General features: G+C 51.8%; 1 protein-coding gene across 1 annotated transcript in view; it reads left to right on the forward strand.

The window, feature by feature from the left end:
- Positions 1-1,259: 1,259 nt before the first annotated feature.
- Positions 1,260-12,359, forward strand: part of PRDM6 (PR/SET domain 6) — a 71,953-nt gene continuing 60,853 nt past the window's right edge. Inside the window, exons 1-2 of the mRNA XM_088534709.1 lie at positions 1,260-1,761; positions 9,370-9,677. Of these exons, the coding sequence (XP_088390835.1) occupies positions 1,260-1,761; positions 9,370-9,677 (810 nt within the window). The remainder of the gene's footprint in view (positions 1,762-9,369; positions 9,678-12,359) is intronic.

Genomic DNA, 12,359 nt, shown 5'->3' on the forward strand with positions numbered 1-12,359 from the left:
ACGGAGGGTGGGAAGGGAGTAGCTGGCAAACGAGCGGGGGCAGCGGCACCAAACGCGCACACGTCGCGCGCGGCGCCCACCCGCCCGGGCTGCGTTTCCCGCACGCGAGACGCGTTTTGACGCCGTAAGCACTTGGTGTTAACGCCTTGTCCCGAATGCACGGGACGCTCTATACGTGTGGTGACTGCAAGGCAAGCGGTAGCGCTCGCCCCGTTTTCCCAGGGACGCGGAGAGGAACCTGCTCGGTGCTCCCCGCGAGGCGACCTTTCCCAGCAGCCGGTGGAGGGAGGGATAAAGCTGAGCGGGCAACGGGAGAAGTAGTGGGAGACGGGAAGTTTGTGGCGCCTGGTCCCGCGCTCTGCTCAGCGCGGCGCGGAGGGGAAGGAGAACGAGGGTCTGCGAGCGAGGGGTGCCGGGGTCCTGCAGCAGCTCCCGGGAGCCTCGTGGGGAGCGCGGAAGCCGCGTGGGGAACGCGCGGGAGCCGCGTGGGGAGCGCGGGGCTCTGCCGAGCGCCGCGGGGCGGCCCGGGGCTTCGTGCGCTGCGTTGCGGTGCAGCCTTGCGCCTGGGGGGCACCTTTAAAACCTGAGCACGGAACAAAGTGGGGGAGGCTGCCAAAAAGAAAGGGGGGGGGTGGTGGTGGGGAGGGTTCTGCGCTCGCTGGTAACGTCCCGCTGCCTCCCCGCCCTCCCGCAGGCACCGCACACACTTGTATTTTGCGCTGTCGTAAAACCCACGTGTCCAGCCCGGAGCCTGCCAGAGCGCGGAGCGCGGAGCCCGGGGATGCGCGGCCCGCGCGCACGGAGCCCCGCGCCCCGCAGCTGAGCGGCTCCCGCCGCGACGAGAAACCCCCCCGGCCACGCGCCTCCGGCTTGGGCTCCCCGCGCAGCCGCCGGCCCCGCGCTCCCTGCCCAGGTAAGGGGACCGCGGGCTCCTTCCCCTCATACTCCTCCTCCTCTGGGCAAGCGGGAGGCGCGAGGAGCCGCGGCGCGCGCGAGATGAAGTGCCCTCCTCCTCCCCTCCGCGCACTTCGAGAGCGGAGAGGCGGGCAGCGCTGCGGGGACGGGGCAGCAGCCGAGGGGGCGGCCGAGCCGGGCCGCTTTGCCCCGCGCAGCCCGTGCTCCAGGCGAGGCTTTCGCGCCGCTGAGGGGTCCCAGGGTCCCCGGGCGGGCGGCGGGTCCGGGCGCTGCCGGGCAGCCCGGCCGGGGCGCGGGTCTCACGGGCACTCTCGCCTTCCCGCCCCGCTCTGCAGGCAGCGGCGATGCTGAAGCCCGGCGATCCCGGCGGCTCCGCGTTCCTCAAGGTGGATCCCGCCTATCTGCAGCACTGGCAGCAGCTCTTCCCGCAGGGCGGCCCGCTCAAGAGCAGCGCGGCCCTCGCCCAGCTCCAGCCGCCCGAGCGCGCAGAACCGACGGCCGACGGCGCGCGCCAGCGCCCGGCCTCCCTCTCCTCCGCCTCCTCCTCCTCTTCTTCGTCCACCCCGTCCTCCTCCAGCTCCTCCTGCGCCGCCGCTTCCCTGGCCGGCCTGGCCGCGCAGATCCCGGTGCTGGGGCCGCTGCCGAGCGCCGAGCCCGCGGGGGCGCCCGCGCCGCTGCCGCTGCCGCCGCCGCTGCCGCCGCCGCTGCCCAGGGACGTGTGCGCGGCGGGCGGAGGCAAATGCGGCCGCCCCCGCTGCACGGCCGAGGAGCTGGACTACTACCTGTACGGGCAGCAGCGCATGGAGATCATCCCGCTCAACCAGCATGCCAGCGACCCCAACAACCGTACGTATCGGGAGCGCCTCCCCCAGGGTGCCCTGGCCCGCTCTGCCCTGCGAAGCTCTTCCTGGAGCCGCGGTGCGGCTCCTCGCCGGGTAGGAGGCAGGGAGGGTGCTCCGGGACGGCTGCCCTCTGCATCCCAGGAAATGCAGCCCGAGACGGAGCGGGCGCCGCTCACGGCAAAGCGGCAGCTTCTAAGCTCCGGGAATGCACGCGGGCGCTGCGCCGGGCGCGGGGAAAGTTGCACTTTCCATCAGGAGGGCCAAGTTTTCCTTCCTCTCACCTCGGAGGATCGCTTTGCTTTCAAACCTTGTTGACACCTGGCTAGTTTTAATTTTTCATCCCCATCGAAAAGTGTGACACGGTCGCTTAGGATGGAAATCCACAAGATGGTTTTCGAGATAGGGGGAAAAGCTAGTCTGCCTGACTGACAGCATTATTTTGGGACGTGTGTTTAGGAGACATTTAATCCCGTTGTTGCCAATTATCGGCTTATTTTTTAAGGAAGGGTACAATGCCTCAGTTATTTACCGTCTGTATCGCCCGAGATCTGTGATTTTAGAAGCTGCTTCCCCCTGCGTTTTGTTGCTGTCTCTTAGATACTACACGGCCGAGGAAAATACCGGGGTGAAAACGGCTAGATTAACCGCATTGACTCACCAAATGTATCGCTCACAGTCTGAACACACAGATCTAACCCTGCTAAGACACTATAAGATGCCTTTAACTTGAGAACTTCTCCCCTCTTCTCCCTCTTCCCCTCCCCCCTTTCCTTCAAACACCCTCTCTTATTCTAGAGATTATTAAAATTCTTTATTTTTCTTCCCCCCCATTCCCATCTGAAATGCCCGTTCAAGGCAGGATGCTGAACTCACCAACGATCCCCAGGCCACGAGCACACGCCCGAGTCAGACGTGGCTCCACTGGGCTCCGTCTCGGGGCTGGAGTTTCCTGGGAACTTTGCGCGAGGCTCCGGCCGAGCCGCTCCACGGGCGCGGGGCGGGCGCCGTCTCGAGTGCCGAGTGTGTCGGGCTTCCCCCCGCCTCCTCTTCCTCGCATCGAAAAACTTCCGATGTTGGACACGCAGCGTGTCTCCGGCCTTGGTTTTACCCCACCGTGAGAGGTTGCCCTGTGTTCTCTGCTCTCGGCGCCCCAAACGCCGAGGTCTCGTAGGAGCCGGGCGCTCCATGCGCGGCGCCCGTTTTTGATCACCAGCCGCTCTGCGCGGACAGGACGTGCTTTATTTCCCAGGGCAGCTCCGCGAACCTGCGAGATAAAGGTCTTAATAACGAGAAATGAAAATTAAAAAATAATAATAAAAAAAGGAGGCCTGGGGAGCGAGGGGAGCCCTTTCAAGGCCCGGCGGCCGCCGAGAGCTGCGCGGGGCCCGGACGGCTCCTCCGCAGGCCGCGGCTCTCGCACAAAGGAGCCGCAGCGACCGCCGGGCCTCGCTCCTCCATCCGCCGTTATTTTTAATTATTGATATATATACATGTTATGTATATTTTTAAAGATCTAAAATCACCAAACTTGTTTGCTGAGCAACTTTTGCCGTGGCCGCTTTTTTTTTTTTTTTTTTAATATGTCTTTCAGGAGAGCTTTTCGCCCGAGAGTTTCACTCTTGCGGCAATTGGATGCGCTCGCTTTGGGACAGCGTGTTCTTAACAATAGACAAGGGGGAGCAAATAAATAAACAAATAAGCCAACTGGAAGTGGGGAAGGAGAAGGCTGCAGCCCGCCCGTGTCCCTCCATGGAAAGGCGAGCTGTAGGCGACCTGCTTGTCCGGGCAGAGGTCTCTGAGCGCCTTCTGAGTGGCGCCAGGAGTCCCCGGACAGGCGCGTTTTTATTTTTCAGTTTTTCGGCCCCTTAAATCCCTTCCGTGCAAGTGCTGCACTGGAGGTGCGCATCCGTGGGACAGGAAGGCGTCTTGGGTTGTGCAGGAGGTGAAAGTGGCGGCCTCGGAGCTCTCTTTGCTGCTCTGCTCCGCTTTTCAGCCCCCGAGGAGCCCCCGGGGCGCGTTACCCGCCCGCGGGCGCCCACAGCCGCCCGGCCCGGCCGGGCCCGATCCTCCCTCGGCCTCGGCCTCAAACTTTGCGCGGTCGCTGCCTCCCTTCCCCGAGCCCTGCCGTTCCTGCCCGGCCCTGAGCGCCCCTGCTCGGCCGGGTTGCCCCGCGGCGCCCGGGCCGCGCGAGCTCCTCGCCCCTCGCCGTGGTCTCGGGGCGCTGCAGCTGGGCAGCAGCGGCGGCCGCTCCCCGCGCACGCGGCCCAGGCGCCCAGTATCGGTTAAAACGGGCGCCGTTTAACTGATTAACGCCGCCCGCCGGGGAGCGGCGTGTCTGCACGGAGCGGTTTTAAGTTGAAAGGCATTTGCTAGGGGGTTAAATATATACAGCTAATTAGAGCCCCGCGGTCTTTGCTCGCAGAGGAGCGAAGGAGATCATGTTAAATCCCTGCTAATGTGGTAAGGGCTTGGAGACCGTTTTCCTTCCGAGCTGGGAATTTTCAGGAACGAGGTTGTTCCTCGGCCGCGGCGGGGAGGCACTGGCAGGGCCAAGGGGTGACGTCCTGGGCCGCGGACGGGGTCCGGGGGGCAGGACAGGGGCCGGAGAAGCAGCCGGGAAGCGGCCCCTTCCTCCGGGAGAAGCCGGCGGCTCCCGCCCCGCGCTGCAGAGCGCCGAGCTGCCCCCGCAGCGAACACGCGTGACATGTCACATAAGCAAGCGGCTCGCGCGCCCCTTCCCGCTCCGTTTGCGGGAGGACGGTGAAAATGTGCAACGTGTTGGGAAGCGGGGCGACCTGAGGAATAGTTGGATTTTTTTTTTATTTATTTTCCGGGCTGCTGGTAACCTATATGATTTAGCTATTTTACATCATTAGTTACCCAGCACCCTTAAACGTAGCAGATAGCCATATATTAGATTGAGGTTAGGGAAGGTGGTGACTGTTTATTTAGGGTGATAAAATGGTCCATCAGCAGTAATCTCCATCGATATGTGCCACCAGGAGATGAAGGATGAGGGGACAAGCCACAATTAATTGCCCTATAGTTTTGTAGGAGAGAGTGGAGCCGGTGCGGACTGAACTTCGATCCCCTCTCGCAGAGCCTATTCATCATCTCCGCATTGTGCAGGGGGGTCTCGCCGGGCCAGGGGGCGGCAAGGTTTATCTACGCGCAATATTCTTCTACCCTTCTCATACCTGACACGGGAATTTGATTCATTCATACGTTCAATCGAAGACAGCCAAAAAAAAAAAATAAAAACCAGCTCCCCCGCCGCCTCCGCCGTCCGCGGAAAGCGAGGGGGATCGCGCCGAAGTTGCTCGGGGCAGCGCGGCCCCTTCGCGCCTCCTCCCGCGGGCCCGGCGGGGTCGCGGCCGGGCCGGTCCGCGCTCGGCGCCGCTCGCAGCGCGGCGCGGGGAGACGCGGAAGCGCCGCGCGCCGCCCCGGCCCCCGCGGGGCTCCCCGGCGGAACCTGCGCGCCCTGCGCTCCGCGGCGCGGGTCAGAGGCCGCCGCGCGCCGCAGCCGCGAACTGCGGGTATCCAGCGCGGCTGCGCCCCCGAAGCCTGTCACCGAAATGTATTTCTTTTCGTTTATTGTTACAGCTGGTTTAGGCACGACGTTGGACTCTACTGACAAAAGATTTCTCCTCTCAGATTTCCTTTAAAATATGCGGTAGGGGTATTATTTAGCTTGGAAAGTGTTTAGAAGCTATTATATTTTGGGGGCAATGATGAGCCCTTTTTGTTTGGCCTAAGTTAGTCCTTTAAAGTGTACTCACATGGAGTTACAGTGCTGGCATGATGCTGTGTTCATTTTTATGGAGACAAATAAATGATAACATATTGCACTCCTCCCCAAAGGGCCATAGCAAGCAACTCTGCTAGGATATGTTTTCTTTCTTTTTTTTTCTTTCTTCTTCTATGTGATTCTTTCTTGCCTAAATCCTCCAATCTAGAGCAGATGAAGGTATAAAGTGAGAAACAGAACTGCTTCCAAAGAATCTGGTTGTGTTTGGGTCTGCAACACAGCGTTCCCATTGACCTTACCTGCAGAGTCTTCCGATTTGTTCAGGAGACACCGCTGGCTGCATACCTCCTTGCTTTTTCCATTTTCAACAATTCCCTTCATCTTCTCACATTTCTTGCATTTTTTTTTCCTCTTGGTTTGGGGCTCAACTGAATCTGCTACAGTCAGTTTTACAGTCAAGGTTTAATTTTGGTGGTCCTCAGATGAAGCTTATATTCATCACACAGATGCTCACTGAGGCCAAAAGAGGAGGGAGGCGACAGAGTGACTCTCCTTGCTGCCATGTGCAGCGGCTGCCTGGAAAGCTCGAACTTGCCCAGACACGTCCCTTTTGTGGGGTGAACGGAAGCAGCCCCTTCCTGTTGTAATCACAGATGCCATGCAGTCTGGACACTCCAGTCCTGTGATAAACAAGTGCTCCACGACCTGTGTTTTAGTGTCCATGAAGATGATCATGATGATCATCCTCATGAGACAGAGCAAGCCAGAGCCTGCTCTTGTGAATAAGTTTTTCTCCCTTTTCTTCTCCATCTGATATTAAGGACTTTCCACCCTTCTTCTTGAAGCCAAAGGAACATATGGGTGACTGTCTTTAAATGAATGGATATTTAAATGTACAACACTGTAGAAAGTATGCTTGGATATCCAAGTATCTGTAGATAAAAGTAAACTGCAGAAGGGGGAAAGGAGGAAAGGAGTGTGCTACTTTTTTTTTTTTTTTCTTTTTCTTCACCAAAATAAGGTAAAATGTGTCTAGCAGGGCACTGCATTCCTTATATACTGCCTGGGGAAATTTGGTTTTCTCAAAAGTAAATAAGAACTAAATAAGAACTAGAGATAGATTAAGCATGTGACTAGAAGAAGAAGGAGAATTTTAGTACTGGTTAGTATTAATGACTCCCTCTCATCCACAATCCATAAGCCAAAACAGTTTCAGAAGATGTCCCATTTTCCAAATTTTTGGCTTTGGCAGGACAAAGGGAAAGGAGCACAGCAGGAGATAAGATACTGCTACTGCCAAGCATTAGAACATTACCAGTGTTTTCAGAGAGTGGAAAATGATATCACTATGTGCAACTTACTTTCTGTAAAGGATGCCCCTCTTCAGTTTCTTAATCTCTTTTTTTTTCAAGAGATAGAAGTAAAATGATTTACCCAGATGTGTTGGTGGGACAAAGCGCAGAAATCATTGTCCTGGGCAGGTAATAAAAGTTGTGTGCAAGAAATTTTTGCCTGGCTAGTGGTGGGATGCAGGCGATCACTGCTGAAATTGCCTGAACAGAGCCATGAAGATGCCTTGGCATGTTTAATTTCAGTTGCTTCTGAGACTTGGTGTCTCCAAGAAAGCCATTAATAATCAGGCAGTTGGGAGGAGAGTTGGGCAGCTAAAAGATCGTCCAGCAAATGGGCCGGGTTTGAGGGCCTGCCCTGGCTGCTAGTGAAGGTCATGGTTGGACATCCGTTCTTTAAACCCTCAGCTTTCCTGTCAAATGTTTTCTTTCGAACTTGCATGGTGAGATGCCGGATTTGTTTAAAGTGTGCTTGCATGCCAATTTGTTTCTTTTTTTCCTATTTGGGATCCTGTCCCGTGTGATCTGTGTGTGCCAAACTCCAGCACAGCCCATGAGCGCTTTGGCTATGCCAAAAATGCTGTTTCTTGATCGCTGGGTTCGGAGGGGAAAGAAAAGATGTTGCGGTGAGGCTTCACTTTCCAAACTAGCTGTGGAAACAGCAACAACAAAAAAACCCCTCACCATGTGCTTGCTGCCCATTTTTTTCCTCTCATGCTTAGGAAGGGCTGTAGGAATATCTGCAGCATGAGAAGCTTCTCTCAGGACAACCCAGAAACGTTTTTCCTGGGGTCCTGCAAATCCTCCATCTCGAGCCGCCTCTGACTGATGTGGCCCAAGTGGGCAAAACCCCTCCATGCTTGTGGCCCAACCCAGCACAACAGTCGCATTGCGGTGGGGGCGATACTGTTAAGGGCCCCTTCGACCCTCCAGCTGCAGGGTGTCTTCCTGCTAAGCCGAGTCCCGTCCCCGCTAGGTGGCTTTGTGCCTCTCCTTGCTTCCTCATGGTGCAATTTCAGTGGGAATGGCTGGTAGTAGCTCTCAGAGAATGTGCCCCCAAATTTTCCAATCTGAGGCCATGTTTTCAAAAAGCAATTTTTACTGTCTAAAATGAACTGATGGGCAGATTTTCCTTTGAGGGCTCCGTAGGAAAGGGGCCTACATCACACAGTGCGTGGAGCTTCTCAATGCCTCTACCTTGGAAAGAGGAAAAGCTGAGTCAGTCCTGCTGAGAATTGAACCTGTGGTTACAGGCAATCTAGCAAGTCTAAATCTGCCGCTTAGACCGCTAAGCTCCGACTTCTATAGTGAATGCTTGGCTTTATTTTTATAAGGACAGTGTAGGTACTGTAAAATTGTTTGGGGAAAAAGCTGTGAGTACTACGGTGTTATTATTGTTTTTCTTTTGTTTGTGTTTCTGGACTTAATCTCTACAAAAACCTTTATTGTGCTACAAAATGTGAAACGTGCTGAAGACAGTAACCTATTTCAATAGAATTATTGTTATAATAACTCAGCATACCTCCAGAGAAATGGGTTTCCTGAACATGAAACATTTTCCTGGAAGTTGCACGGTTGTGGCATGTGCAATAGTGTGTAATGGAAACACTTTTCCTATATTTCCTTTACTTGTAAAAGAAAAATCACAGTTGGATCTTCCCAAAATAGAGAAACATCATCCATTAATAACAGCGGTTAGGGAAATTAACATTTCTACACACTGGTCTTTTTCATGGGAGCTGTTCACAAAACCAGACACGCTGGTTTTATTCCTAGCCTCAGCCACATGTACCAGGCAAAGGACATGTATTCCAGCTCAATAGAAAAAGCCTTTTTAAAGGTGTGCTGCAGATGTGGAATATTTGCCACATATTTTCAATTTCAAGATTAGATTAGGTTATGAGAAAGCAAGCATACATGAATGTTCCAATTTGTCATTCAAGAGGTTCTCTTTTTATTTATTTTATTTGCTAAATGGACTTCTAAATGGATTTCTAAATGTGTGCGCACACACATGTTAATGTGTAAAGTAGAGTGGATGTTGGTTCAGAATAAGGATCAAATTAAATCCCATTCCAGTTAAACCCTTGGGCTGAGCTGTGGTAAGCCGAATGAGGGAGACTTGTAAGAAATTACGAGTGTGATTTAAAATGCCTCATTGAAACATATTACAGAACCCTTCATCACAAGAGTGAGACGGTTTAAATGGTCTTTTTATTAGTCAAAAATTAATCTTAAAAATTGTGTCACAATAAATGAGTCTTGGCAAGACTGTGAACACACTGGGCTTGCAAAGTGTCTGCAGGGTTTCTGCGGAGCCTTTGGGATTTCTTATTAAGGGCTTTGGTAAGGTTAGGAAAGCTGTCCTAAGCGACATGCGAAAGGGCATGAAGTGTACAGACACAGGGCTGCTGTTAAATGCTGGGAGGGACCCCCGAGATCTCGCCTGGGGTAGCCATCATGATGGTAGCTGGCAGCACAGTATTAACAGAGGTTTTTCGTCCTTGCCTTCCAGGATGTGACATGTGTGCTGACAACCGCAACGGCGAGTGCCCCATGCACGGGCCCCTCCACTCGCTGCGCCGGCTCGTGGGCACCAGCAGCGCCGCCGCGGCGGGGCCCCCGCCTGACATCCCCGAGTGGCTCCGCGACCTGCCGCGCGAGGTGTGTCTGTGCACCAGCACGGTGCCCGGCCTGGCCTACGGCATCTGCGCGGCACAGCGCATCCAGCAGGGCACCTGGATAGGGCCTTTCCAAGGGGTCCTCCTCCTGCCGGAGAAGGTACAAACAGGAGCCATCCGCAACACTCAGCATCTCTGGGAAGTAAGTCATCACCTTCCCTTCCTTGTCACTGTTGATTATTTTGAAGTAGACATCATGAAGTGTGATTGTATATAGGAATGACACAATTTGATCCCAGCGGAAGAAAAACTTTGATTTAAGTAAAAAGTCCAGCCAGCAGATTTGGAAATGTAATCAATAGCCAGTGCAAGCCAAAACTTTGTCCCATGAAGAATACCCAGGAAACGAGTGGGCACCCGACAGATGAACTGGGCTTTTTTGGGAAGAGCAGGAGGTTGCAGAGGCTCTGACATGAAACACAGAGGCATTTCCAGAGAAAGCTGTAGGCTATAACAAAAAAAATTCTTCATATTTTGATCTGAGTATTAATAGCTCGTGCAGCTGTCAGGTCACAGTATGGGCTTCGTCATCTTAATTTGAGCAGAAGGCATGGGTAGAAATGGCAGATTGCATCCTGGGGCTGTCACTGTGGCCTGCAATGAGTCTGCTAAAGACGCTGAAACAAGAGAGGAAGCCTAGTCTCCAGCTCTGCCATTCCCACAGTGAAGGTGTCAGGGCTTGTTCACAATTTAGTGAAAGTCTAGACAAGTGTTGACTATTCATTCCCTAGTGGAGCCTTCAGTGCTGTTGTGTGAAAGCTACTTTTAGCTCTCCCTTTGAGATGGTCTTTTGTTTTTGTCACCATCTTAGAGAGGACAGCAGTGATGATCAATACGAAGGCATGCAGGGTGTGATAGTTCAGCTTATTTTGTGTTGAATACCGGCAGCAGTTGGACTGTAGACCCTCCAACACGTTCTTTCAGGCTTACAGGGACATCTACGGCTGTTGCTGGTCATAGCAATTTACAGTGGTCTCCAGTGAAGCACAGGAGTTTCATGCTTATTATACACATAAATGCTTATGAAAGCATGTCTTTTCTAGAAAGAAAAGACGATGTATGCTTATTTTGCATGTAGATGTGATAAAGGAACTTCTTATTTACAGGTATAGCCTCCTGTCTGCCCTACCTTTCACTGTTTATTTCCTCTTTGCTCTATGCTGGGAGGTAGCAGTTTTTCCTTCTCGTAAGTCCTCTGTGGCTGCAGCTCCTGCTGGTAGCAAGGGTAACTCCTACAGAGAGTTGGCAGGGCTCCGCCTGTAGAGACAGTGCTTACCTTCATTTGGACCGAATTGTACTCTTCCGAAAATAAGGGAACGTGCTTGATGATTAGAAACCTGACCAAAAGTCTGTGAAGATGCCAAGAGCATTCTTGATGTCTTCAGTGGATGTATATTAACAGGGAAAGGATTTTTCAAAGGCATTTGGTGTTATGGAGCCAATATGTTGCAAATATCAGTTATTCATAGAAAACCAGTGAAGATTTAGGTCATCAGTTCTTTGGTGCTGGTGATATCTCTTTTCATCATTCCCCCCCTGTTTTTTTGTTTTTGCAAAGTACCTGCTATGAGTGTCCTTATTCCGTTAGGAGGAGCTCCTATGCATTTCCTATATGCAAACAAATGCAAGTAATTCCTTAAGGACTTTGTTTTAAAGTATGAGTCATTGAGGCAGGAGAGACAGTTACACATAAAGGAGTAAAAGATCAGCCCCAGAAAGCACACACATACACTCAGAAAAATATTGGATAACTTGAAGTCTTTGTAGTTTTGTTGCTGCCTTCAGTGAGGCTGGAATTTCTCTTGCATAGCTTTTATTTTCTACCAAAGCCTAGTGATTTTGAAAAGAGAGTTTTGAGTTATGTTATTAATCAAATATATTTATGAGACACTTTGGTGATGTTGGCAGTTTTATTATCATTATGAGAAGGCATTGTGTGTTTAGATTATATTAATTAACAGAATATTAAACGAAAAGAATAAGCAAGACGACGCCTCAGCTTGCAGAAATCACTGGAATTTAGCTGAAGTCAATGGAATTAGAGTACTTAGCCTTAAATTATTAGCCTTAAATATTAATTAGCCTTAAATATTTAACTCATCATTAAAAAAACCATTGGACATGAATCAGTTTTATGCACATTAAATTAATATTGATACATATTCTTGTATTAAATAGGCATGATTTATTTTTTAGCCTAATTTGAGTTTAAATTAAAAATTGTTTGGAAACATCATCTGAAAACATCATATCTACCATGATAAATAACACAGAATGGGAAAGGGAAGCAGTACCCACTGCTAAAATTGTCCAACAAGCTAGAGCTCAGCTGTGAAGGGAGGGAGAGTGGTGGCAATGAAGGAAAGAGATGAGAACAAAGAATAAAAAGATGTTAAGGAAAAATAAGACACAGGACTGATGTGTATGTCAGATTCAGGCCACCAGCCTGGACTCAGCACTCAGCTGAGTTTTTTGTTTGAGTTTACTCTTTTGTTCTTAACACACAACGCAGATTTCCTGTTGGCTACGAACAATGTGTGTTGTGTGTGTGCGTATTTTAAGTGAATCATTTTCAAAATAGAAATTTTATTTCATATCTTGGAGAGGAGGTACTGTGGGTGGCTCACGGTGTCAGATGATTTCTGTTAATGCAAAAATGACTTGCAAGAGTCGTGCACTCTAAGCTATTAGAGGAATGTCTCATCGGTGTCCCTTTATAAAACTGACTGTAGTCAGTTCTTTTTTTCCACTGATCTTTTCAAGGTAGATGTAAACACAAAAATGTCAACAGACAGTTATTCGGTGGTAAGTCCTGATGGATCTT

The sequence above is a fragment of the Tinamus guttatus genome, unplaced genomic scaffold (genome assembly GCF_059628265.1).
Source record: "Tinamus guttatus ecotype Peru unplaced genomic scaffold, ASM5962826v1 Tinamus_guttatus_pri_ptg000591l, whole genome shotgun sequence".
Classification (NCBI taxonomy): Eukaryota; Metazoa; Chordata; class Aves; order Tinamiformes; family Tinamidae; genus Tinamus; species Tinamus guttatus.